This window comes from Lates calcarifer, linkage group LG15, assembly GCF_001640805.2.
Source record: "Lates calcarifer isolate ASB-BC8 linkage group LG15, TLL_Latcal_v3, whole genome shotgun sequence".
NCBI lineage: Eukaryota > Metazoa > Chordata > Actinopteri > Centropomidae > Lates > Lates calcarifer.
Window position 1 is genome coordinate 10,558,897 of NC_066847.1, and position 26,672 is coordinate 10,585,568.

At 43.6% G+C, this 26,672-nt stretch overlaps 5 protein-coding genes and 1 long non-coding RNA gene across 8 annotated transcripts; 4 read left to right on the forward strand and 2 right to left on the reverse strand.

Annotated features, from left to right (window-relative positions):
• Positions 1–119: 119 nt before the first annotated feature.
• znf628 (zinc finger protein 628) lies at positions 120–7,516 on the forward strand. 2 transcript variants are annotated; one of them, XM_018682683.2, is made up of 9 exons: positions 120–342; positions 777–1,353; positions 1,473–1,545; positions 1,639–2,580; positions 3,095–3,265; positions 3,359–3,692; positions 3,954–4,108; positions 4,768–5,010; positions 5,126–7,516. In XM_018682683.2, exons 2-9 carry the CDS (start codon positions 968–970, stop codon positions 7,172–7,174), a joined length of 4,353 nt encoding a protein of 1,450 aa, XP_018538199.1. In that variant the 5' UTR covers positions 120–342; positions 777–967; the 3' UTR covers positions 7,175–7,516. The 2 variants fall into 2 exon arrangements, with proteins under 2 accessions (XP_018538199.1, XP_018538201.1); XM_018682685.2 differs by having other exon boundaries at positions 120–335.
• A 166-nt stretch (positions 7,517–7,682) lies between these two features.
• Positions 7,683–9,800, forward strand: nat14 (N-acetyltransferase 14 (GCN5-related, putative)). 2 transcript variants are annotated; one of them, XM_018682677.2, is made up of 4 exons: positions 7,683–7,900; positions 8,347–8,516; positions 8,620–8,925; positions 9,008–9,800. In XM_018682677.2, exons 2-4 carry the CDS (start codon positions 8,436–8,438, stop codon positions 9,449–9,451), a joined length of 831 nt encoding a protein of 276 aa, XP_018538193.1. In that variant the 5' UTR covers positions 7,683–7,900; positions 8,347–8,435; the 3' UTR covers positions 9,452–9,800. The 2 variants fall into 2 exon arrangements, with proteins under 2 accessions (XP_018538193.1, XP_018538194.1); XM_018682678.1 differs by lacking the exon at positions 7,683–7,900 and adding an exon at positions 7,909–8,176.
• Positions 9,801–11,865: 2,065 nt separating this feature from the next.
• Positions 11,866–16,121, reverse strand: LOC108887320 (uncharacterized). Its single transcript, XR_001961597.2, has 4 exons — positions 16,016–16,121; positions 14,081–14,188; positions 13,796–13,892; positions 11,866–11,941 (listed from the first exon to the last, which is right to left on the reverse strand). It is a non-coding gene; the product is annotated as an uncharacterized LOC108887320 (long non-coding RNA).
• On the forward strand, positions 11,935–14,875 carry aicda (activation-induced cytidine deaminase). The gene is made up of 5 exons (XM_018682681.1): positions 11,935–13,027; positions 13,720–13,885; positions 13,992–14,274; positions 14,389–14,504; positions 14,632–14,875. Exons 1-5 carry the CDS (start codon positions 13,008–13,010, stop codon positions 14,680–14,682), a joined length of 636 nt encoding a protein of 211 aa, XP_018538197.1. The 5' UTR covers positions 11,935–13,007; the 3' UTR covers positions 14,683–14,875.
• Positions 15,942–21,734, forward strand: LOC108887317 (adaptin ear-binding coat-associated protein 1). Its single transcript, XM_018682680.2, has 7 exons — positions 15,942–16,157; positions 17,288–17,388; positions 17,705–17,809; positions 18,016–18,097; positions 18,221–18,329; positions 18,558–18,705; positions 20,003–21,734. Exons 1-7 carry the CDS (start codon positions 16,057–16,059, stop codon positions 20,113–20,115), a joined length of 759 nt encoding a protein of 252 aa, XP_018538196.1. The 5' UTR covers positions 15,942–16,056; the 3' UTR covers positions 20,116–21,734.
• A 76-nt stretch (positions 21,735–21,810) lies between these two features.
• On the reverse strand, positions 21,811–24,857 carry mfap5 (microfibril associated protein 5). The gene is made up of 7 exons (XM_018682682.2): positions 24,748–24,857; positions 23,613–23,687; positions 23,469–23,501; positions 23,287–23,319; positions 23,047–23,134; positions 22,452–22,525; positions 21,811–22,337 (listed from the first exon to the last, which is right to left on the reverse strand). The coding sequence occupies exons 2-7, from the start codon at positions 23,653–23,655 to the stop codon at positions 22,225–22,227; spliced, it is 384 nt and encodes a 127-aa protein (XP_018538198.1). The 5' UTR covers positions 23,656–23,687; positions 24,748–24,857; the 3' UTR covers positions 21,811–22,224.
• Between the last annotated feature and the right edge of the window lie 1,815 nt (positions 24,858–26,672).

Genomic DNA, 26,672 nt, shown 5'->3' on the forward strand with positions numbered 1-26,672 from the left:
ACTATCAAAAGAGAACAAGACTTTATAAATTATTTTTGAAGCTCTTGGAAAGTAGATACATCACTGAGAATTGTTTTCCGTCGAATATGTGCGTTAGAAATACTTTAAAGTGAGATTTGAAAACGTCAATCTTTCTGTTGAAGCTCCGGACCAATGGTAGTAGCTCATCTATCGTAGCGAACAGCCAATCGCCGTCGCCGTTCTTAGGAGGCGGCATCGGGTGGAGAACTGCTGTTAGTTTGTGCTGTGTGTATTGTTAAGGTTGTGTGGATTAGCACTGCGGTACCCACTTCATTTTCACAATATCAACAATATAGCTTTAAAATGAGTTAAAGGTGCGCGGTGAGTACTGTTCCAACCTGTATTTATGCACATCCTTATCGAACAATTTGACGAAGCTATTCCGCATTGACGGGGGCTAGATTAGCTTTAAATACAGGCCAGTGACTGTTTTTGTTTATACTGTAAAAGCTGATATTTGTGGTTGTTGCTTCTTGGTTCGCACAGCTAACCGGGTACGTTAGGTAACCCTTAAAAAGCAGCTTAATGTGTAACTTAGCTGTAGTGTGTGTGTGTGTGTTTTGCTAGTACGCACCGCACTGCGGGGACGGACAGAACGGACTGACGGCTAGAGGAAAGACAGCAGGGAGGAGGGGGACCAGCTTCGTAGACAGGAGGGTGGGAGGGAAGCAAGGGGGAGGAATTTAAAGGGGACACTCTTACCAGGAGTTACCAAGTTGTAATACTGTATTTATTTCCATTTCACTTTATGTCAGACCTGTCCTGAGCTGTCCACTTGGGATGACAGCTGGTGTTTTCCTTGGCTGACAGGGAAGGAATTTATCAAGCACACAAGAAGAAAAACATGAATGAAGGAAAGGTGAAAGAAAAACCATGATACTGCACCAGAACTGATCCACTCCTTTTACTTAGAAAGACCCTGATCTGCCACCAGCTTGCCCTGGTGATGGCAAACTCCGTGGCCTTAGTGGTCCAAGCAGAACTCTTGCCGCCTCAATCCACCGCCTCGCTCTCCCCCTTCCCGGCCCTGCTTGGCTCAGGAGAGGACGGCGAGGACGATAGGGAGAGAGGGGAGCTGGTGGAGGGGGACAAGGGAGTAGTGGAGGGCGGAGAGGAGGTGGTTCTGGACATGGTGACGTCGTCTGTGTCGGGCCCGGCCCAGCAGCCCAAGCAGTCGGACCATCCCTTTCAGTGTCTGGACTGTGGCAAGAGCTTCAGGTGGTCGTCCCGGCTGACTCACCACCAGCGAAGCCACAACAATGAAAGACCCTACCGCTGCAACCTTTGCCCCAAGGCCTTCAAGGGTTCCTCTGCTCTGCTCTACCACCAACGGTATACCTTGACAATACTATAACCTACCATTTGATTTATTTTTATAATTAAAAAAATATCATCAACATATTGTAACCTTGTTATAATAGAGTTCTGCATTGGACCTCACTTGTCTGCAGGTCTCACTCAGGGGAGAAGCCTTACAAATGTCAGGACTGTGGTAAAGCCTTCAAACGTTCCTCTCTGCTCCAGGTGAGATGTCAAACCAAGTCATTTTAGAAACAAGGAAAAGACAAGCTTAGTTTTTGTGAGGACTCTTACATCTCTGTCTCTGTCTGTCTGCAGGTCCATCAGAGTGTCCACACCGGAGTACGTACCTTTGTGTGCCCCTATTGCCCCCTGACCTTTAAATGGAGCTCTCACTACCAGTATCACCTGCGCCAGCACACTGGAGAGTGCCCATACCCCTGTGACACTTGCCCCAAGGCCTTCAAGAACTCAAGCAGTCTGCGGCGACACAAGAATGTCCACCTTGGTCTCAAGCCTTACACCTGTTCAGTGTGTAACAAATCCTTCACTCAGTCCACCAACCTGAGGCAGCACATGCGGATACATACAGGCGAGAGGCCGTACATCTGTGGTGAGTGTGGACGCAGCTTCACACATTCATCAAACCTGGCCCTGCACAAGAACTCTCACTCCAACCTCGTTGCAGGAGTTAAGGAGGGAAAGAGGGGAGAGGATGCAAGGAAGGGGGGGAATGAGATCGTGGAGGTGGTGGTAGGGACAGAGGAGGTGACGTCATCCATGTTGACAGACATGGTGGGGTTTGTGAGCCAGGAAGGAACTGATGGCGTGGGGGTGGGAATGGAGGAAGTGTTCCTGTCAACCACCTCATCCAGTCAGAATCCGAGCCTTCTCCCCCAGCTCACCCTCACTTCCTCTGGGGAGGACGTGTGTGCATCTAGGGCCATCGGGACAGAGGTTCACCTGAGCACCGACACAGGGGCCAGCGTGCTGCTCTACAGCTGCGGCAGCTGCAGCCACACCTTTGGCACACAAACGGAGCTGGAGGAGCACCAGGCCATCCACATGGCTCCAGAGGAGCACGGGGCCAGTGGGGAGGCGGGGCCTGGGGCAGGGATGGAGGTTGGGGATGGGCTCGTGGGAGCTGGACACCTGCTGGCTGACTTTGAGGAGGTGGTGGAGACTACCACAGTGGCTGAAAATGGACACACAACAGAGGTGCTCCTCGGGCTGACAGAGGGAGCAGATAGCAACAATGCAGTAAGTGATGAGATAAAACGGTTAAAGTGAGAGGAGAGCAATAAAATCCTTCCACATTTAAGTAAAAAATGACTATTTATACAGGGAATCAGGCCAAGGGGAGTCTTATGTAGCCTAGTTTCAGACTTTTGAATCAACTTCTCAGATTTGTTCAGCAATCCAGATAGGTCTAGTGTTGTTAACCCCTGGTTAACAAAACAATTGACCAGTCAGAGGTTTGTGGTCTTCCTGCATAGCTAGCTAGCCACCAAGCTATAGTCATGAAAAATGTCAATGAGTGTGGGTGGGATTTACACAAACAATTTTTATGTCGATCAGACCTCCACCACCCTAAAAAAGAAACATCAGCTAACATAAATGTAAAGTGTTAATGACATGGCGTGGGACAGAATGGCAGTGCACACATCAGTTTATGCAATATATGTAATTTATCCCCGAAAATCCCCAAAGTCAATGAGTTCAAACTGAAGATATGTGTTTTTGATATGTATTACTTCCTCTGGTTTGTCCTCAGAATGTGGGCACCACCCAGGCCCAGTTTGACCTGCTGCAGAGCTTCACCGAGGTGACTCAGAGCTCTGAGACCGTTCAGCCAGAGGCCAGAACCACATGGGCAGGGCTGTCATGTGGCTACTGCAATAAGACCTTCAAGACCAGTGGAGGCCTCAATAGACATGTGTCACTGGTGAGAATGACTGTTGTAATTGCTTCACTACTAACACTGTTATACAGATTATCCAACTTAAAATAACTTTTATCTCTGCTTTTGTTCGTCCAGATGCACTCTCTTTCATCTCAGTCCCGCTCCCAGTTCAGTTGCTCCGCCTGCGACCGCTCCTTTCCCCTTCTCTCCTCGCTCCTCACCCACCAGCACTCCCACACCCCCGAGCAGCGTCTCCTGGCCGAGGCGGAGGCCGAGATAGTGTGCCCTCCGTCCCTCTCCCTGTCTCTCCCGCTGCCCTCCTCTCCCAGCCAGGCTGACAAGCAGCAGGAGGGCCAGAGGGAGATCCACGTCAACATCATTACCGTTGGCGAGGAGCAAGAGGAACAGCCGGCCAAGCCAACCAAAGCCCCCAAGAAAGTGGGAGCCAGCAAGAGCACTCCTGCTGGAGGTAAAGGCAGACACAAAACTACATTTTGACATGAAGACAATGAAGATTTGACTGCACTGGTAATTCTCATGCTATATTTAGAGTCAAAGTAGATGTTGTAATACATTTATGGCAACCAGAAAACTTGATCTTTCTATGGCCTCTCTTAAGTTAATATTTAAGAAGTTTTTACTGCTTTTTACATTTTATTCTGTCTTTGCTTATTAAAATAGATTTTTTAATTTGAATTTTCACCAATGCAACACTGTTTCAAACATACAGAGAGACCGTACCGCTGTTCAGAGTGTGGAAAAGCCTTCAAAGGTTCATCGGGGCTAAAGTACCATATGAGGGATCACACTGGGGAAAGGCCCTACCGCTGCACTGAGTGTGGAAAGAGCTTCAAAAGGTCGTCACTGCTTTCAATCCATCAGAGGGTAAGGCTCACTCCTCTGCTGCAATAAATTCACACACATGTTGAGTTTCCAGATGGGAGATCCATGATTTGGGAACTGAATCTCATGATTTAGTCATTGTGGAACTCCACATTCCTCTAGTTTACTGGGGTTGTGGCTCTCCAGCATAGCACACACCCCTGCAGATGAACGCAGCCTACAACAGACAAATCCAAACAGCAATAAAACCTCCTGCCTGTGCAATAACACACTCTGCAGTTACAGCACTCTCGTGGCTAAGTAGTTATTATCACACAATGCTTCAGCTGCAACAGTCCTTTCGTTAGCTTTTTTTTTCTCATGTATTTAATGTTCCCTGTGCTGGCTGCCACCCACAGGCTGCATTTAACTCACATCGGAAGAAACGAAAATAAAGAGTTCTTCATTTTCAAAGCATTCTTTATGAGTTGTACTCATTAGAGCACACACCCAAAATCATTTGTTGTTAAAGCAACCACAACACAAACTAAGTGAGGCAAATAAGTGGAAATTATGAGCTGTAAGTATAGTTGATAGGGTAAATGTAGCTTAGAATCTTAAATTGTTTTTAAATATTGGATATTTGATACACTAAAAGCTTGAAACATGATCCCAAAAAGTGTAAAGTAATCAACTTTTCTGTTTATTTCCACCTTTGCCAGGTGCATACAGGTGTACGGGCATTCCAGTGCCCTCACTGTCCTCTCACTTTCAAATGGAGCTCTCACTACCAGTACCACTTGAGGCAGCACACAGGCGAGAGGCCATATGTTTGTAAGGAGTGTGGCAAGTCCTTCAAGAACACCAGCTGTCTGCGCAGACACAGTCAGATGCACTCGGGACTGCGGCCTCATATCTGCTCCATCTGCTCTAAGTCTTTCTCCCAGACATCAAACCTCAAACAGGTCAGTGCAGCCTGTGAAGACTCAGCCATTTGTATTTAATGGATTTATCCTCTCTTGCTAACTGATTTCTCCATTTCTCTTCCCTCTTCTCTTGTTGTAATTTTTCTGAGAGCAGCATGAGCGTACCCATTCTGGTGAGAGACCCTTTCAGTGCACGCACTGCAATAAAAGCTTTACACACTCCTCCAACCTTCAGCTCCACCTTCGCACACACTCCTCACGCAAGGACTTCAAATGCCCGTACTGCTCTAAGGAGTTCGTCATGCACTCCTATTTGCAGAGGCACATCCGTACCCACGGCAGCGGTGTTCCCCTGCCCTGCCCCGGTGGTGGCGGTAAAGATGGCGTGGCTGTGAAAGCCAGTGTTGGAGGAGTAACGACCACCACAACCCTGCTCAACCCCATCACCCTGGAAACCTCAGGAAACAACGGCAGCCTGATTGTGTCCCAGCCAGCACTTAATATTCCCCCCAACACCTCCCAGAACTACTTTATGATTCAGACAGCCAGCGGCCTGCAGCTCATTCCTCTGTCATCCCCTACACCTGCTCCTCCGCCTCCTCCTCCTCCACCGCCGCCACCTCCGTCCCAGCCCCAAAACTTCCTCCTCCTACAGTGCCCCTCCAACAACGGCAGCCAGTCCAGCTTGATTCTGGTTCCCACCACAAACAACCCTCCACCAGCTCCAGAGCCTCAGACTCTGCCTGTACTCCAGACTATCCAAACACTCCAGCCCGTCCTAAACCAAACACAGACTCAGATACCCCAGTTTACAACTGTATCACAGCAACAACAGCAGACCAGGATCATAATCACCAACAACAATAACAATGCAAACACTCCTGTTGCCACACCAACACACACCCTGTCAGCTAACTCCCTACTGACTAAGCCCATATTAGGGAAAAGCACACGGACAGCACGGGGCAGACGGGGACGCAAACCAAAAGCTACTCTACAGAAGTCTGCCACAGCTCCTGTCAGTCAGACTGCAGGTGGAGCTTTGTCAGTAACAGACTGTCATGTGACACAAAGCGTCACACAGACTATTACTGCTGCTAACACAATCACAGAGTCATCATCGTCATCTACATCCACTGTTTCCCACTGTCCCCCGTCAACATCTTGCACTACTGTCCCAACATTTTCATCCTCCTCCACTGTAGTCCCCACAGTGGACACCTCAGGACCCTCATCAGCTGTTACCATGGTTACACCAGCCACCACAGTAGCCACAGCATCAGTTTCCACTCCGGAAGGGAAACCTCACACGACTGTCGGGCAAATGAGGACAGAGGAGACCATGACAGGGAAACAGTTTGTGTTGTGTTTTGATAATGAGGAACAGGCGAAGGAGGGTATGAACATCGAGGAGGGTGGGGAGTCATATGTGTTGCAGTTTGAAGGGGATGCATCATCAGAGGCAGTCGATGGGGGAATGGGTGGAGAGGGAAAGTCACTCGTGCTTCAGTTTAAGACAGATGGGCAAGGTGAAGGAGAAAAGGGGGGGAATAAAGGAGGGATGATGTCACTTCTGCACAACTGGGGTGGAGAAAAACAGGGTGAAAGACATACAGTGGAGGAGAGCAGCCAGGGAGAGTCTTATGTTCTTCATTTCCACACTGAGGCACAGGACAGTGGTCCATCCAGTGCCACCTTCAGCCAAGGCCAAGACAACAGCCTGCAGCTTTCCTGCACGCCCACCCAGGGTTTGGTGCCCCTTGACGGGCAGGAGGTGGTGTTTGAACTGGGTGGCGAGACCAAAATGGAGCAGGAAACTGGGGAGGGTATGCAGATGATAGCCCTGATAGAAGGGGAAGGGGGGATGATGGGGGAAGGAGGGGCAGGATGCAGTGCTGCAAATGGTAGGGTTACTGAGGGAGGGGGAGCCATGGAAGGTATATTTCAGCTGGAAAGCGGAGAGGAAATCGTCATAATCGAGGTCAGCACCAGTAGCTTAAGGGAGGGGAGAGTGGAGAGAGGAGGGGAGGGGGAGATCTCACAAAGCAATGAGGTAAAATATGAGAGTGTGTGTGCAGAGGAAAATGAAAAGTCTGTAAAGGAACACAACTCTGCAGCCAGTACACAGGAACAGACATCCACTGAAGACACAATAAGAAATGGACCTATATCTAATTCTAAAGAGATGCACTTCTCAAACTAAAACCAATGTGCATGTTAGAGGAGAAAAGTGTGTGTGAATGAATGCCTCACTATTTGTGAGCTCGGTGTGTTAGCACTTTAGACAGTTTGAGTTCTCCGTGAACTGAGAGAGAACATGCAGTTAGATGAGTACTGTGTTGTTATGCCATGGTGCCACATTCTAGAAATGTTATACATTCAAATAGGCTTTACATGGACCTCAGAATATTCCTAAATATATTAGTTTTAAATGATACTGTCATTGGCAGTTTGTTTATTAAGTAAATAAGTTTGTGAATAAATGTTGTAAATGGCTCACTTTCTTCACAACGGTAATAATAAATAGTAGCTTATTATTAATAAATCTGTTTTGTTTACCTTTTGTAATTTTTTTAAAGCTTTTAATATCCGTTTTTTCTATACTAATCGTATAAAGGTGACAGCTTTTGCAGCGCTGTTTACGCTGGTTAAGTTGGGTTTGCCATTCACGTAGCCTTTATGCTGTGCTGATTGTACGCACGCAAATGACGTAGACCGACACGTTTAAAACGCGAAACACGGCGCAAAGCAGCGTACGTTTGTTTTCAGAATTCCTCCCTCTTTTAGAGCAAGAAACGACTCTGTGGTCATTCAAATCAAACGTGCCAAACCAGCACGGACTGAACTACAAACACACACACAATCACACACATACACACAGTGTGTATTTCCCGTCTTTCAGCTTCATTTGAGCTACGTTGTGCAGAAGGTAAGCGGGGACCGGGGTTTTACAGCAGAATCAGGGGGGTCTGCATGTGGCAGGAGACCGCAGCACTAACTAATAACCATATAAGGATTTGAACAAGGTCTTTTCACTTTCGGGTTTACCTTTGATGATCACCGTTTGATAAAAGCTAGAATGGTGTGCATCGTGCAACAGAGGGATGGTGATGCATGCTTCAATCCTCCATAATCCCCATCTGTCTGTCTTTGTTGTTTGGAGCCAGCGTGGGTGTTGATGTTACATTGCAACTACTGAGTCACTGTAAGCGAAGTCTAGTGCATTGCATGCTTGAAATACATTGACCAGTTAACCTGCCTGTTATTGTCATGATGTCCCAAAGCTGCTGTCCACTGTCACCTGTGTTACCAACACAAATTGAACCCTCCTGACCAGGTACTCTCCATGTGCTTTAAATGTGTTTGTTTTTTTAGGTTCCCTGTGCACACTGTGTGGATGTTAGAGTTTGCAACATACTGTGTGTAGAAAGAGCAGGCTCACTTTTTGAGCATAAAGCCTAAACATGGTGAGGCTGGAGCTGGATCAGGTGGTGATGAGGAGGATGAAAGAGGACGACATCGAGATGGTCAAAGCCCTCATCAAGGTTTGTACAGCATGTTCAGATAAAAGTTTGGGACAGGTTGATTTCATACTCCTCTTGTGCTTGACCTTAATCTTGTTTTTTATGGCCATCACTTTCCTTCCAGGAGGGCTGCGAGGGCACAGAGAACCGTCTCATCCTCCACATCCTCACTCGTCCGCTCTGCCTCTTCATCTTGGCTGTTTTCTCCTCAATCCTGCGCTGTCTTGTCCACTCCTTTATCCTGGCCCTTGCTATTCCCGTCTTCCTACTAATTGTCTTCCTCAAGATCACCATGCCGCGGTCCACAGGGGTTCTGGGCAGCAGCCGCCCCTACTGGGACTATGTGGGCAGCAGCTATCGGGGGATGCAGGATGAGACACTACAGAATCCATATTGTAGGATCAGCGGCAAGACACCACTGATAAAAAAGGTGAGTCCTCTGGTTCAGGTAGTTGTCATTTAATTCTAGTGAGCAAATAATGCAGCCACATAGTGTAATTTATTTTCTAAAGTCAAGAAGCAGAATCGGATCTAAAGACAAGGACAAGGAGATGTCGACAGAGAAGGTCACCCCAGAGAGGGAACAGGCGGCGGGACAGGTCTGGGTGGCTGACTGCGAGGGGGAGATCCTGGGCTGCATCTTCCGCGAGGCTGAGGCGCGAGCGGGCATCAGGAGGATCTGCAGGCTGGTGACAGGCTGCTGGTACCGCAGGGAGGGCCTGGGTCGGCTGCTGGTCCAGAGTCTGGAGCAGAGAGAGAGGGAGACTGGGGCGCACAGAGTGTACGCACATGTCCCCTACCCCTCGAAGGTGGGCGAGGCCTTCTTCAAGAAACTGGGTTATCGGCAGCTGGGGGAGGGGACTGATGAAGAAGACGACAAGGAGGTGAAGCTGGAGAGTCCCGAGAGAGGCTTTCTGGGATACCCCCTTACTAAGGTGTTTTACAAAGATGTGTGATTGAGTGAAGAAAGACTCAAGGAGTAAAGAAGGTTGCAGTTAGCCTAGGAATGGTTAAAGGCAAAGAAGAGATAACACATGTGCAAACTCTGATCTCTGCTGAAGGTGATGGTGTCATTGCTGCAACATGTTTGGTTATCTGTTTGTTAAGTTAATAATTTATTGAATATTTCTGTTATTTATGCCAGTATTTATTTACTGTATGTGTTGTGAGTTTGTTTTGACCTTTTTATCATTTAAAGCACCATCTCTCCATTTTCACAAAACAAATGGTTGTTTAAGAATCATGATGCTCAAGACATGCTGTTCTGCATCATTTGTAATTAAGTAAAATATTAACGTAAACGTCTGCAGAGATGTGTTTACTCTTTTTAAATTCACCTCAGTAAATGGTGAGTGGATGTGTGTAAGTGCACACATTTCTTTGTGTGTGAAACCTGTAGAGATGTGTAGGAGGATATACAGTTACTGTATAGGAAGTATGTGTGGTTTATGTGAATCTGCAGAATTTGTCTGCTTTTATCTTCCTGCGCTGCCACTGCTCACCTTCATGTACAGTATGTGGGACCATGAGTCTGCAGAAACGGTGCTCCCTCCTTTTTCTTCAGCTTTCTCTCTCTTTCAGTTTGGTTTTCTTTGTTTTCTTTTCTTTTTGTAATGTGGCGGGGACGTCTCTCACTGAGAATTTCAAATTCTGCTTTTATTGTTCAAGATAATGGCAGGAAGCGTCAGTCACTAACTAAGTATTTTAGCGTAGAAACTGTTAAATAATGACAGAGAATTTGTTAATGACAGTTTGACATCATTTTTATTTTATCACTTTTATTGTTGGTCTTAAAAATGAGACACATTCTGGTTCCAAACTTTGAATGATTTGTGTGCTTTTTTTAAATCAGTTTAAAGTTGATGCCTTTGAGTTTTTAATTACTTGTTGCACAAAGTAAACAATGTTAAGGCAGTGTAACATCAATAAATGTTAAAGTAACTGATTAATAACAAATACAGATCAATTTATATGAATATATATGAATGAAAGTAACAATCAGATGCAGCACCTAATGTATAAAAAATCACACCTACTTAAATCTACTTTAATATTAATGTTTCAAAACTCATTTGCATTGCAAATTGTAGCTCAGCACACTAAATATGTGCAGAGGTATTTTGACTCGAAAATGTGTGTGGTTAGCAGGTGAATGGCAGTTTATGTATCTAAGTGGGGAAATGCACACAGCCCCAGTCTGAGGCTAACCTTAATATGGTTAGCAGCCCTCACGCTTGCATTGCGAATCCACCCTACTGCTAACCTCAAAAGATGTCAGTATAGCATCAACGTGCCACAGATAAACACCACAGGATGTTTGTACAATGCTAATGTGTGTGGGAAGGAAGCATATCTCACCTGATGCAAAGACAAATATAAGACTTACACATTACTGCAAACCCTTGTTCATGCAAGCTGTAGTGGAAAATCACTGTCCTTTAATTAACTTTGATGAAAAAGCTGAGCAGTAACACAACAGCATTGTTATGTGCACAAATAAGAGAGTGGTCAGGGCATTTTCACCCTGTAAAAGCTGTGTTTTTACTTGAGACACTTCTTGGTCATCATCAGGTTGTTTCTTCATGACTGTCAAAGGAGCAGACACCTGTTAGCTGGGCCTCTACCCGCCCGATCTGTAGCTATTATTGTTGTCAGGAAACAGATGTGAGTTCACACACTGGAAAGAAAGTCTGTTTGTGACTGTGGTCATGTGCGTCTGCACGGTATGGCTGTGTGTAAGTGTGTGTGTGTGTCTGCGCGTGTGCAGGGTGTGGGCGGGTGGGTTTCGGAAAGTATGACTTGGCATTTCCTACACCCGGTTTCTGCCCCTGACTATGGGTTAAATGCACAGCCGTGTCTGGCCATACTGAACTACTCCACCACACACACACACACACACACACACACACAAACAGTGCACAAGAGGGGTGGTAGTGCACGTGAGTGTCCATGTGTGACTGTGAGATGACCTTGGTCGGCTGTGGTCAAACCCAGAGAGCTGGGTGGGAAGTGGTTTCATATAGTTTGGCATTTGATCAGCCTCTTGAAGTTGGGGAAAAGACACATGCACACAAGATCAAATGTGCAGAGACATTAGGCTTAGTGCACCGTCAGAGTAATGCAATATGATGTGAGGTTGCTCTGGGCATACAGACACACATACACATGAATCACTCTAAATTTTGAGGCACCACACAATCATAGGATAAATTAGATGAATTTGTTCCAGATGATGTATAACATATAGACTGTGTTAATGACATGCTCATACAGATGGCGAGCACACACATGCGCACATACACGCACAGATGAGCTCCAAAAACAGCCACCCTGGGAAACGGTGAATTCCCCAAACCACAGAGTGCATGAGAGGGTGAGGGGAGTCATGGGAAAGCAGGATGCCTGCATGCAGTACCACTGAGTGAGCGAGCAGGCTGGGGCCAGAGCTAAAACAGACAGAGCAAAGAAAAGAGAGCAAAATAATACACATCCTGATTTGGCAAGGACGGATGACAGCATCTGATGGTTCAAAGGCTTATGAGTGAGATTTATCCACACACTGTGGTCGGTCAGCTGGCCGGCCAGTCTAGCAGACACGTAGGGCGAGGGAGGTCGATTACAGTTCTGCTCCCAGCCTGACACAGTTTGGGAAAACCCAGATCAGAGGACAAAGTAGGTGTCAGGGCCTCCAAGGTCTGGGAACGCCTATAGCTCCACCAAATCTTGGGGCCTAGAGGGGTGTATGTCTGTGTGTGTGTGTGTGTTGTGGAGAGGGGCTCAATAGGTGGAAAGGGTGAATAGCAGGAGGAGTCTGTGGTGATCCCTCTCTAGATCAAGGTGAGAAGGTATCTGGAAGTTCTTACTTAACGATGTGGGAAAACTAAAGCGGAGGGGCCGGTGACTGGATGAGTCCTAAGTGTTTGGAAAGTTCCAGCCAGTTGGCTCAGTTTACTGACGTCTGTGAAAAACTCCAAAGGTTACAAATCACGTCAAACAGTCCTCTCATGTGTGGTCACTCAGATCATTTTGTAAAATCTGTGTTGTGTAATATGTTGCTCCATTAAAATTCCTATAATGTCTTGAACCAAAAGAATGGTTTCACTTTAACCATTATGTGAAGTTATATATTTTTAAAAAACACTTAAAATACCATGATGCCCTAAAAAAAATTCTGAATAAACACTGACAGATGAGTAAATCATTCATAGCTTTCATTGTTCTGCAGCAAGACAATACAATGTATTCATCTCTTTTGTATCACGCCCTCTAAACTTACTTTGAAAAATCTTTCTGTCCAACCAGAAGCTGCCTCTGTTGAATGCAGGATGTTTATGTTTAGAGGTATATCTTCTCAGTTCCCTCCCTTGAAGCCCCCATCACACACAGACACACACACACACACACACACACACACACACACACACACATGCACATGCTTTCGCTCTTTCTCATTTACCTCCATTTATTACCCATGCGTGCTGCTGAGTGACAAAGCAAAGCGCGTCTTTCAAAATGATTACAAAGCTAGACAGGTGAGCAAAATCGATACATTCTATTTTTATGCTGTACAGTATATGTCTTTCTGTTTGATGCATAGTTATACAGATTGCATGTGCATCCTATTAAATGGAAACATGTTTTTAGAAAGTTAGAAAGTTACAGAGTTTTACTATACTTTGATAGTAACATCAGTTATTCTTAAATAGAAATTTGTTTGAGTACTTACAACACTATACTCCTGAGCATTATTAACTGAGGTTTCAGTATTAATGAAGAAAAAGTCCTTGTTTCACAAAAAGTTGTGAAACTGAGAGTGAGAGAAAGCAGTGAATGTTAGCTGTCTTCTGACTGTCCATCACTCTCATTTGGTTAACCACAGGTTTTACATGTGTTTATTGTGCTAACGTACCGGCTTAAAACTTGAATTAATGTCTGAGTTCTCTGAATAGTAATACGTTAAAACAGTAATTTAATGAGTTCCTTAATAGAATTTGTCTCAGTCTTTCCTGGCATAAGATTACAAGGCTCTGCTAAGTACTACTGAAATTATCTGTCACTAAAGATGATGGTATTTTGATGACAATGGTGATTTTTTTAATGCATCTGGTGTTTAAAAATAATCATCTTTAAATATTCTTTATGTAAGCTGTACTATGTCCACTGTTCTTTCTCCATTACATGACATTAGCTAATAAAAAGTGCATCTTTTCTCCATTTGCCTCAGTGTGCTTTTGCCCAGAAAAAAATTTATCTTCCATTACAAGAATGTGCGGTGGGCGAGGGGCCGGCATGAGACATACCTCTGCTTTGTAGTGAAGAGGCGAGTGGGCCCAGACTCCATGACCTTTGACTTTGGTCACCTCCGCAATCGAAATGGCTGCCATGTAGAGGTAAGGGCTGTTGGTGAAAACAGGGGAGCTTAGGAAGTAAATAACAAATGAAAGTAGAGGATGATTATATCCCTATGACCCTCTCCATGTTCCTGTTTCTCCATAGATGCTGTTCCTGCGCTACTTGGGAGCCTTGTGCCCTGGTCTGTGGGGGTATGGCGTCTCTGGAGAGAGGAGGCTCAGTTACTCCATCACCTGGTTCTGCTCCTGGTCTCCCTGTGCCGACTGCTCCCTCAGACTGGCCCAGTTCCTCAGCCAGATGCCTAATCTTCGCCTCAGGATCTTTGTCTCTCGCCTTTATTTCTGTGACATGGAGGACAGCAGAGAGAGAGAAGGCTTGAGGATGCTGAAAAAAGCTGGAGTGCATCTCACAGTCATGAGTTACAAAGGTAATGGCATAAATCTGTGTATATGTGGTAGAAATGTAAAGAGAGAGCAGACAATGTGATATGATTCTAGAGCCACAAATGAATTATTTTCTTTATTTTTTCCTTTCTCTTCAGACTTCTTCTATTGCTGGCAGACGTTTGTGGCTCGGAAACAGAGCAAATTCAAGGCCTGGGATGAGCTGCACCAAAACTCTGTTCGCCTCGCCAGAAAACTTGACCGCATCCTCCAGGTAGAAGACTTACCATACAGCATGTTTTTCCAACCAACAACCAAAAGGGTTAGGTCAAACCATTAATGTGTCTAAAGTTAATTCAAATAAATTAATGGCATGTTTTCTTTCTTTCTGTCTTTCTCAGCCATGTGAAACAGAAGATTTGAGAGATGCCTTCAAACTTCTTGGACTGTGAAACACACTCATGACTTCCTGTTACCATAAGTTTATTTTCATGTCTGTTGAGAAGAGACATGTTGGTCCATCACTACAACTGCTAAACTGAGAATGAAAAAAAAAAGCTGAGAAAAAAATGGCTAATTCTACTTGTGGCAAGGCTTTTATTGTTAGGTAGCTGCTGCTTGCTGTTTCTGTAGCATTATGATCATGTGAAATAAAACAAGAAACAATAAGATACTGTCTTGTGTTACTGATGTCAATTTATGTTATGGACCTGACATGATGTCTGTGTAGGTTCTCAGTCACCCAGGTAATGGTAGTCTTAAGTGCTAGGGTTGAAGGTAACTGGACTTCTTTTAGGTTTCTTGACCCACCCTGTCATTGTGTGAGGGGGGTCAAAAACTCTCAGGACAACCTGGGACTCCCAGACTGGCCTCTAGAACTGAGGAAACCTTTCAGATGAGAGGTGAAATGTTTTCAAGAAACCTGAAAGAAGTCCTGTGTTCTTCAACTCTAGCACCTAAGACTTGAAGTGATGTTAGCTTGCAAGCAGTTAGCCTAGCTTATGCAAGCTGTTCAAAAGTTATTCCAGAAGTAACCATTGGCTATAAAAGCTAATTTTAAACTCAATAGTCTGAATTGGACCAGCAGAAACAGGGATATCCTAATTTTCCATTTCGTAACAGCCTACAATTTTCCCTACATACCTGGAAAATGCTTAGCCTCATTTGGGCCAGAGGTAGCCATCTTTAATATGGCTCTGACCATGTTTTCAGAATCCTCAAAGACTTCTTCAACCACCTAGATAAAAAAATATCCCATCAAATGTTGATGAATTTAAACCTGTTGCCCAGTTTGCCAACTCTGTTTCCTGCACAGACGGTTGATGTGAAAACCGAGTCACAACTTTGGATACAAGTTAAAAATCTATTTTATCATTCAGAATATTTTTTCATCCAGGTCTTTGGGGATGCTGTAAGTACTGTAAGAAGAGCTGAAGAGCCGCAAATGTTTTTAATAGGTCTTCTTCTTATTCAGATTATCTTTTAGAAATCCTGATGGCCACAGTTTGTACTGATGGTCTTTTTCTTTTTTGGTCAAATGTTGTAATGTCTGATCTAAGATAAAACTACTCCGATGATGTCACTTGAATAATTTTCTTTTTCTTGACACAGCTCAGTAGTACACTCTGAGATAAGAAAGATGACCTTTAAGTGTAAAATAGGTGGAATGCCCCTTTAAGGGCATCACTGACACTGAAGCAGTTCAGCTGGATCGCCAGTTTGTGCGCAAATACACTGTCTATTACGGTCACGTAGCCGTTAACGCCGCACGGACACACCACTCACCGTCACCACCGCCGGCGTACACCGATTGAGTAAAAGTCAAGATGGCGACCGAGGGTCAGTTCGAATACGAATCGGTCCTCTGTGTCAAACCTGAAGTCAACGTTTACCGAATCCCACCGAGAGCATCCAACCGGGCTATCAGGTGAGGTGGCGGCGGGGGGGCAGCGGCCTGACAGCGAGCTTTCTGACCCCGCATCCGCGAGCTGCGACCGTTAGGAGCCGTTGCCTCGGCGACCTACCGACAGAGCTCATCCCCTAATCACGCAGCCTCACGTAACGGCGGCTGTAGTTTGTGTGCTGGCTGTTTCTGCCGTGCATTTACAAGGTCACGGTGGCAAATAACGTTATCAACGGCTGGCGTTTGTAGCTGCATTACAGGGACTGGGGATTGGCTACATCCCTGGTGTGTTTACATGCTTTCCTCCAATGGCACGTCAGAGGATAAATAGTTCTTACACTGCGTAAAAGTCCAGGTGATTTGATAGGGATTATACTCTATTTTGCTCTAGAGATTTTCGTTTTGCTTCTTTGACCTCTTAGGTAATTGGTAGTGTAGAAGAAGAGCAGTCCTAGAGCTGTAAACACATCAATATTTTGCTCAAGGACACTTCAGCAGGTCTGATACAGCTTAATGCCAAGAGGTGAACATGGATGCTACAACTGAAAGGCAATGTCTGGGCTGTTGTCTGTCTTTCCATAATGCTTTAAAGTGACCATGCAGGAGATATGGTTGACATTGGATTGTTTACCCTGTTTTTCATTGGCTGGTCCTTCAGTCTGACCTGCTGCAGCTGCATCTGAGTGGACATTACTCCAACCAAACAGTAGCATAGTCCTCAGTCCCATGAGACACATGATTGGTTAACCAGTGACCATATGCATAGTGAGTAAGGGTGGTGATGTAATATTTCAGCCTTAGGTCCCAGTGAAATGCCTCTCTGATGCTTTAGTCACGTTCCGTTCACGTAGAAAATAGCTAACAGTGTGTCTGAGGAGCAGGACGAATCATAACAATGACGCACACTAACAGACACATGCACACAAAGCACAAATTTCCTTTCCTGTCTCCTGTTTTTGGCGCTATATAAATAAAATTTGACTTGACTTGACTTGTTTTTCTTGCCTATTCTTGCCCTACATGTCATCATCAGTCTTATAAACTGCTGTCACCAATTCACCAACATCACACTGTCTCCCTGACTGCCTCTGTCTGTGTGTGTGTGTGTGTGTGTGTGTGTGTGTGTGTGTGTGTGTGTGTGTGTGTGTCCTCAGGGCGGCCGATTGGAAGCTGGATGCTCCAGACTGGACAGGACGCATGCGTGTGACGGCCCGAGGCAAAGTGGCCTACGTGAAATTGGAAGACAAAATCTCTGGTGAGGGGGAAGCAGACAGGGACAGTGCCATTGTTTACTGGCGCTGCTCCTGTTGTAAATCATTTCACTGTGTAGTCTCCTGTTCGCCATCTCCCTCGCTCTGTTACTCATCTCTTCCAAGGTGACCCAGCCCATGTCCAAGCAAGCAGTTTATTTTGCAGTAAACAGGCTGATAATCTCTTTCTGTCTCTACTGGCGCATTTTAGAGACTTCGCATGCTTGTTGTCTTCAGATTATACCTCATAAAGGCCAATTTTATGTGATTTAAATACTTCCTAAATGGATAATGAACATGTTTTTTTATTCTATTCTACAGGGGAATTGTTTGCCCAGGCACCAGTGGAGGAGTACCCTGGCATCGCAGTGGAAACAGTTAGTGACTCCAGCCGTTACTTTGTTCTCCGCATCCAGGATGACAACGGTGGGTGAACTGTTTGTTGTTAAGCCATGTGCTAATAATAGAGAGGAAAACATGTTTGAAAAGGATGGTGCAGGGCAGAAATGCACCATTATTCTTCTGCGAATTACATCTTGGGAAACTGTCTGGGTTTGTATGTTTTTGTTTGTGCTGCTGCACAGATCCCTCAGTAAACTCTAACCCTTGTTTGTTGTTCATTCCTCTCACAGGCCGCAGTGCGTTCATAGGCATTGGATTTGGAGACCGAGGCGATGCCTTTGACTTCAATGTTGCACTTCAGGACCACTTTAAGTATGCAGCTGCTCCATAGTGTGTCACAAATCATTACTCATTCGGCAGTGAATGAATTTTGTCTAGTTTCTCAGTTATCTTTAATCTCTTTCCATGTCTGTCTTCCTCTCTGGTTTTCTCCAGGTGGGTCAAACAGGAAAATGAATTTACAAAGCAGGCGCAGGCACCAGACTCTACTCCGAAACTGGACCTGGGCTTCAAAGAAGGACAGACCATTACTCTCAATATTGGGGTGACCTTATTTTCATAAAATTGAATGGTTATGAGGTTGGAGGTTAGTGGAACAGCTCTCAGTTTGGCGCTAAATCTTTTCAGTAGCAGTATAATACTGAAGAAATGTGTCTTTTGAACTTAATTTATGAGTAGTTTCTACCTTTTGAATCCATTTGAAAACCATTAAGTATCTGTCTTAATATATTGTAAGTGCAAACCTTGTTTCTCCTCTTTATACCCTCTTTAGCAATCGAAGAAGAAGGACAGGTCTCGTCCACAGAGTTCAGGTGGCATTGGGCTCCTTCCACCTCCTCCTGGGGGCAAGCTAGCACCACCCCCTTCATCCAGATCTACTAATCATAATACACAACCATCTGCAGGAGGGAGTGACACTGGTAGGTAATTATAACCCTAGAGTACATAAAACTGGAGAGGTCATGCACCTAATTAAAGTCTGTCCTGTGTTTTCTACATATAATCAGGTATAATGAATCCAAAATAAACAATCAAAAGTAGTTCAGCCCAATCTTACCTCAGGAAGATAATTACACAAGACTGAAACTATCTGCATGGCTAGATACCACCAGGGTAAGTGGGATACTATTGTAAGTGAGTCATTTGGGTGAATTGACCCTTTAACAAAATGCAGTTTCCAGTATCTCATTGCTTGCAGCTTTAATTCCATGTTCAACCTGTTGTGCAGAGACGCAGCTGTTTCATTTACAGTGGGACATGAAATGTGTCCCGACTGCTGCACCTCAGGAGTCATCCAGAATGAAAGTTCATGTTAAAATGTCAATATGAAGCAGAGGAAAGTTATTTCTTTGGTGAAAGCTGGTATTTCCTTGGCCCCATTGGGGTCTGTTGTAAAGCTGTTTCCAGTGGAGCACTTGTATCCACAGTCTTTACAATGAAGGTGGTGAGTGCAATTTATGCTGACCCATAGGAGTGCTCGCCAAAACTATGACAGATAGACTCCAGTTGTAAAATACCCTTTAAAATTCTCTTTAAAAAAATATTGTTGCCCTTTTCCTCTCTGGACCTCTGTATTAGAGAGATGTTAACACTCCAAATTGCACTGATCTGTCTTAGAAAACTAAAGAGAATCATATTGTTCTACACACCCCTGGTATCTAATTATGTACACCGTTTCAGTTTCATATGCTGAGGTGTGGAGATGCCTATCTTGTGAGATTTCTGCAGCCATCTGAATACAGTGGAGGTCAGTGGAGTGGTTGTGGTGCTCAAAGTATTGAAAAACATTTGAAATATTCAGCAGCAGTTTGTTTTCACTGGAGCTACTCTCTACCAAAGTTGTGGTCCCTAACAAAAACAGTAAGGTGTGTGGATGATCCAGAGTAAAAGGGAAAGACTGACTGCTTTTGAGTTTCAAATGTAACTTCTCAGTGCTTTAAGCAGCCCAACCGAAATCGCATTTACCTCCATTGTATATGAGTGGTGGCAAAGGTTTCAGAAGTTGACTTCTCAAAACCTCAGCACATAGAACTGAAACTATCTGCAGGGCTAAATACCACCAGGGTAAGTGGGAAAATATTTTAAGTTTATTTGTCACTTGGGTGAACTGACCCTTTAACAAAATACCATTCTCAGTCTTTAAAACAGGTGAAACGACTTGTAAGATAAAGATTCAAAGATTTTTATGTTTCCGTTTTGTCTTTTTTGAAACACCAGGTTGTTTGCTAGACCTGGACTCCAGTAACTCCAACTCAGTAGCTCCATCCAACCCCACCACCACAACCAGCTCTGACCTGTGGGGAGACTTTGACTCTGTATCTCCGAAGTGAGGAGAGATTCACTCTGTTTTCTCCCTTGTATCTCTCTGTATATTTATGCAGCACTTTTTTGCGACTTTGTTTTCCCCTATATGGGGTCCCGTATCTCTCCCTGCCAAGCAGGGTAACCCCCTGTTCTAGTTTGTTTGTACTTTAGTTCAATTTCTCATGGCCTTTGTTCTGATTTTAGATCAAGATACACCCAGACCTCAAAGCACAGTCTTAGAACTACTGGCCATCACCACCATCATCTGTTGTCTATCTTGGGGCTCTTCTATCGTCTCTTTTTCTGTGTATCCAGCTCTCTAGTTTCCTTTTCCCTGTTTGAATTCTGCCTTTGCCCTTTCCCTCCCCCTTACAGTGTTTTATTTGCTAATTTCTATTGTAGAGTATACATAATAGAAATATGATCAAGGGAGACATAATTAGAAACATCGGTTTGTGAAAACTACTAAAATATAATAATGAATGAATTTTATTCACAGAGAATATTTATTTTAAATGTATATATTGTCAGTAGTTTGTAAGTATCGCCATTGGTGTCGTCACCTGTATGTACTGTAGCTTATTTTTCTTCAAGTCTCCAGCAGTGGGACTGACTATATGCACTGACTGACAGTCTAGTCTGTCTTTATAGTTAGCAATGCATAGTCTGAATTAAACGCAGGGATTGTCTAATAATAGATTTAGATCATTGCAAAGTTTACCACACAATGATTTTACTTGAAAGAAACCTGTAAAGCTGTAACTGATGTACAGAGTACAGAGTCGCTCTCTAGCACTCTCTGGTGGGCTCTTATAGCTCGAAAGCATCATTTTGGAAGAGGAGATGTCAAATTTAGATGCAGCTGTTGATCACATATTTCACTGGGGATGGGTCCTGGGGCATTGCGTGAATTGTTTTAACTGTAAATCAGTGCAAAGAGGCAGGGAAGTAGGAATCTTGGATGCGATAGGGTCTTAGCAAAGGAAAGTGAGGCATCAAGTGCTTTTTATCTTTGCCTCAAGGGGAAATAGAGATGATTTAGTCCGTGTTATGTCATCTCTACTCAGCACAGCTGCTAAAGCTGTGACTGGTGAGTCATTTAGGTCATGACCTCTTTCCTCCTCAATGAATAGGTCTGTGTTTCTGCACCGCCCCGTCAGTCTGGGAAGGGCTTCGTCTCCTTAAATCTTTATGAGAAGGTGAGCAGGTTGTAAAACCTCCACCCACAGCATGTTGTACTGTACAAACAAGTTTTAACTGTGAACTTCAATTCCATGTTAAGATCTAATGTTTTAATGGTATTCTGATGCAGACAAATGCAACGTGGGACCAAGTTAGTCTGTGTTTGATGCAGTGTTTTGTCGTGATATTGTCATGTACCAACAGATACGGATCATGTTACGCTGATATCACCTGCATGTGTGTGTGCGCCGACAAGTGGTGTGATGATGGATCTTGATCAGAACACACACAGAGATTGTGTGAGTGTAAAGCCCTAACAATGTTCGTCAGTGTTTGTTTACTGTTCAAGTTATATGCATTTCTCCCAAATGTTACTTGTTATTCAAACTGTATATGTCTATGGAAATGTATATGGAATTGAATATGCAAAGAAAAACATAAAGATATCTCTTAATGACCATAACTTTCATTTGCTGTTTTTCCTTCTTCAATTAAAATAGTTTAAAAAGAACAAATGAATAAACACATTCAGTCACGAATAAATGTAGTTATATTTTATTGGATACAATAGTGCACATAATATTGGATTGTCAATGAGTACCTTACAATCCTCAACAGAGTGGGTCTTTTTTTGTGCAATGAAACGACTCAGTGCTGCTATAGGCCCATTACTACAGTACCTTAAATGGATCGTAAACCATGGAAGACATGATCTGTGTCCAACAACACACAGATGAAATGAGCGCACCTTCAATATTCACACACAATTAAAAGACTAATACATAAACATAGATATGACTCAGCACATAAGAGACCCCCAGGTGTTGAGCAGTGGATTTATGGTGTTATGGGCTGTTTTTATGACGACGCCTCTGGTTGTTGTGTCTCTAAGGGGGGGTTGGGGGGGGGCTCCATTCTCACCAGTGGTCACGTCGCAGATCCCAGGGCCCCCATCAGGCGTTGTTTGCCCAGGTTTTGGGGTTGCTACGGCGATTGCGGCAGGGTTTCCTATTAGATGACCTTTCGAAACGTCTGGGCCACCCGGACAGCTCTCTGCACAGCTCGGCTGTGTTGCGCAAAAAAAAAAAAAGAAAAAGACAAGAGACAGAGGGATTTCTTCCAAGTGTAAGATCACACACCCTGACATCATAGTGCTCGACGTGCAGGTAGACCATCTCACCTTTCAGATACTCATCCTGCTCGCACACGGTCCTCATGCAGATCTCTTTGTTGATCACGTAGACACGAGGGAGGCTGAGTCAGAAACAGGATAAAACATGATGTTGTGTTAGAGCTGTGATGTAACTAAAGCAACTAAAACCTTGTCAGCAGCTGAATTCAATCAAGTACATGTACACAAGTGCTATACACAATTACAAGTTTTAAGTACTTAGTATTTGAAATTTCTACACATTGTACTTTTACTTCACTAAATTTGTGTGATGTCTGCAGTTAACTTGCAAATTCAGCTGCTATATATATAAAGTACTTATTCACACATTTATGTATCAGTCATATTAAAGCAGTAATGACACTGACAGGGGCCATTTTTTCTGCAAAATGAGTACTTTTATTTTTAGTTTTTTACTATTTTTATTTTTTATACTTTTTTATACATACTTTGGTACTGTATTGCTACATTTGCTTGAGCAAAGGATCTGAGAAACAGTCCTGGGTACTATGTAAGTGTCCCCAGAGAGGGACACAGACTTCTTCACTACTCGTAGTGAGTATTTGAGTATAATATTTCTGTAAACTGAAAGTTTGCAGGTCACCTGTAGATGCAAAGACCACCGATACATCTCTTGATGGGCTTGTGAACTGAGTACATCCTGGTGCACGGGTACATCTCCTCCCTACAGTCTGCAGAGACGGGAAGAGATACATGTCACACTGAAATTCTAACAATCACAACGACAACATGAAGCACACCAAAAAGTTTGTGCCAAGAGCTCATGGGGGCCTCAGGGCCTCAGAGGCAGGTCAGAGGTCATCTCCAATCTGCAGTCACTCACTGGATGGCAAGGTGGCTGCAGGTGCAGGCGTCTCTAGAAAAAAGAAAAGAAAACACAGTCACATCGGATTGGGGGGGGGCATCTCACCACTGACCCACGTCAGTGACTCACAGACTGACAGATGTCATGCAACACAGGTCGTCCTGATCTGAAGTGTGACTTATAAAGTAGAGGAGCATTACCAGACTGCTGGTCTTGGGCTCCAGCTGTGAGCACTGTGGAACAGAAACCACATGAGGGGAGTGTTTCGCAGCATAAAAACAAACACACAGCGACTCAACCGTAATTAAACAGGATGATTTGTGTGTTCTGTTTGGCAGTGTTACCGTGGAAACTGCAGAGGAGCAGGACCACTGGAAGGCTGCCCATTCCTTCAACTTGTAAGAGGTACGCTTTACAAGCTGGAGGAAACCAAAGAGGAAAAGAGTCAGGATGATTTCACACAGTGGAACTGTTCAATATCCTCTCTCAAGATTTTTGTGCTGTTTATGTTTCCTTTAATCCCCGTGCATATAAATGCTCCCAAACATTCCAGGTCACTGTAATGTTTTCCCTACGGTTTTGCTCCAGCTAAAAACACAGAGAGTAGTGCTATGTTTTGGGGAACAGACAAGTTGTCATCATAATAGAAGAGAGTGCCTGATGTCATTTTGCTGTGGAATAATATATCTTACAGTACATTACTGGACTGGATGTAAACAGTCATATAAAGTAGCAGCGGAGCAACCAAAGGAAAGTCTATAATAAACAGATACTTTAACAGCATTTTACTTTCTGCTCCTGAAAATGTGTTTTTCTTCTTTCCCTGAGTCCCTCTCTTTCTATTTTTCCTCCCCTCTCTCCACTCCCACCCTGCATCATTCCTCTTGTGATGTGTCAGTGTAACTTTGGAGTCCAAGATGTGAGTTCTCTCAAAAGAATGTGTTTTTTGTGCCCTATTTGAGCACCCCTCCACCCCTCCTCTGTTACAGTCGCACATTCTTTTCCAAGCTTTCTTTTCATAGAAAAATATTACTGCGTTCCAACTGTACGATCATCATACATCACCAGCCAATCTGAGCGTGACGGCGTTGTCACAGGTTGCGTCTTTTCCACGGCGATAATCCCAGAGTCATGCCTTTGCAATTACTGAACATGAAGCTCTGGACTGTCCTGGTTTAGCTCGGTGCATGCCCCTGTTGATTTGTTTGTGAGAGTGACATGTTTTCCATCGCTTGAACTGACTGAACTCAGCATGCAACCACACATCACACAACTGAAAATGTAAATTCTGAAGTGAGTCAGTTAATCAGCCAAGCGTTCACACTCACGTTTTGACATTTACATCTAATCTATAGGAGATATTCCTCCATTAATGTCTTTGGATGTGAGCTATCCTTCATCTGCGGATGTTCCTGTGTGTATTTCCTACAGTATGTGTCAAAATCAGGTGAAAAAGAAGCATAATTAACTTGTACTCACAACTTTTGCTGTCGTCCACAACTGCTTTAGTTTTATGAATCTTTTGTCTTCTCCTCTTTCCCCTCCTTCCCTCTCCTCCTCCTCCTCCCTCCTCCTCCTCCTCCCCCTTGTCCTCCTTCCCATCATCGTTTTCTTGCTTTTCACTTCTTCTTTCTTCTTCTTTTTCCCCCCCTTGCCCAAATCTGATTAAAATTTAGCATGAAGATACAATCTGATGTCTTTCATATGAAGAATATTTCCTCTTTGGTTCACACACACAACTTTTTAATGGTCATCTTGAGCAGATATTTTATTAGACACAAATACAGTTTCAGTGTCCTGTGTCTTTGTGTCTCTGGGTGCTTCATCACCAAACAAAGCAAAACATTCAGACTGTTATCATCCAGAAAAAAAGTAGGGCAGTTCTTCTTGTTTGTTAAGTGGGCTACATTACATCAGTTCAGGCACACAAGTGGCAGGGAACTCTGTAAATATGTTTGTGTTGAAGTGATATTCAGTTTCATAAATTAATATTACAGTAACACTGTTTTTGTATAATTAAAAAGTTCAGAGAAGAAAGTATTGTCCGAATAAAGTCCTACCCTTGTTCTGAAAGTGTGTAGCTTTTTCTAAACTTCACCACTTTAATTTTGTCCTGGAATCAGCTCAGATCAATGAAAATAAATTAAATATACAGCTAAATTAATGGAGCCATCCAGCCACTCAACAGTAGGCCTCACATTTGACTTCCTCACTACTTAATATGACCAGCAGGTGGAGCAGTGCTCACAGAAAACGAAACCTGTCCCCAGCACCTGATGCTTACTGAATTTATAGACTGAATTTATACTCAACATTTAAAGTTGAGTTACCAGGCTTTGGTTTGCATTTACACTAGTCTGGGATGAGTTGGACAGAAGTGACTAATTTTAGGCCAAGAAAATGCTGCTCTAGCCCTGGATTATTCTGCAGTAATAATCATAGTCCAGTGATATAAAATATAATCATAGTCAAGTGATATAAACACGTGTATAAACACGCTGCGCATCCTGAATATACATGATTTAAATTCTCCATAGCAACCATAGTTAGTTTCTTACATTTAATGCTGAAATTATGAGTTGATTAATCACTTAGTTGATTAATAGTAACGTTTAACAATCAATTAATCATTAAAGTCATTTATTAAGCAAAAACACCAGCACTTAAGTGCATTTAATAGATTAAACTATTAATTCATAAATGAAAAAAAGAAACAAACCAATATGTTAATTTAGAAAGAAAATTTGAATTTGTTGTAGCCGTAGTTTAATTTATTGCTACATAAATAAAATAAAAAAGGAAGGCTCCTCAAATACTTTCAGTCTTCTTTAGATGGTATTTGAACCACTTCCCTCAATGATCAAAATCTGAATAAACTATTGCAAATGTGTGATTTTAGCATCTTTATTCATCCCTCATTTATTCCTGTGAGTGGTTGTGGAATTGTGTACATCAACAGGTGATACCCTCAGTGACATATTTGTAAAATAAGCACAGAACTAAGTTTTCAAGTGCACATTGTTCTACAACAAACTTACAGTCTATCACCAACGCTGTCTGTTCTCTTTTATTGTTTCATGAATGCAAAAGTGTCTCGTGTCCCACGGCCCAATTACTTGCAAAATAACAAATTTAATCTGCAATATAAGCACAATTATATACAGTTGAATATTTGTCATGTGTTACCCATAATTCCTTAATCATCACTTTACATACATTACCCTTCAAATATCCCGAGTGGTTATCTATGCAAAGATGAAATATGCCATATCAAGGCCAAAGTTCCTGACCCTTTGTCTCAGAGGCTCTTTGTGTTGAAAAGGTGTTTTTCATTGGGACCATTATAGCTGCATTGGGAGAGAAACCTGACTCTGCATCGGCTTCCATGGACTCGACTAATATAA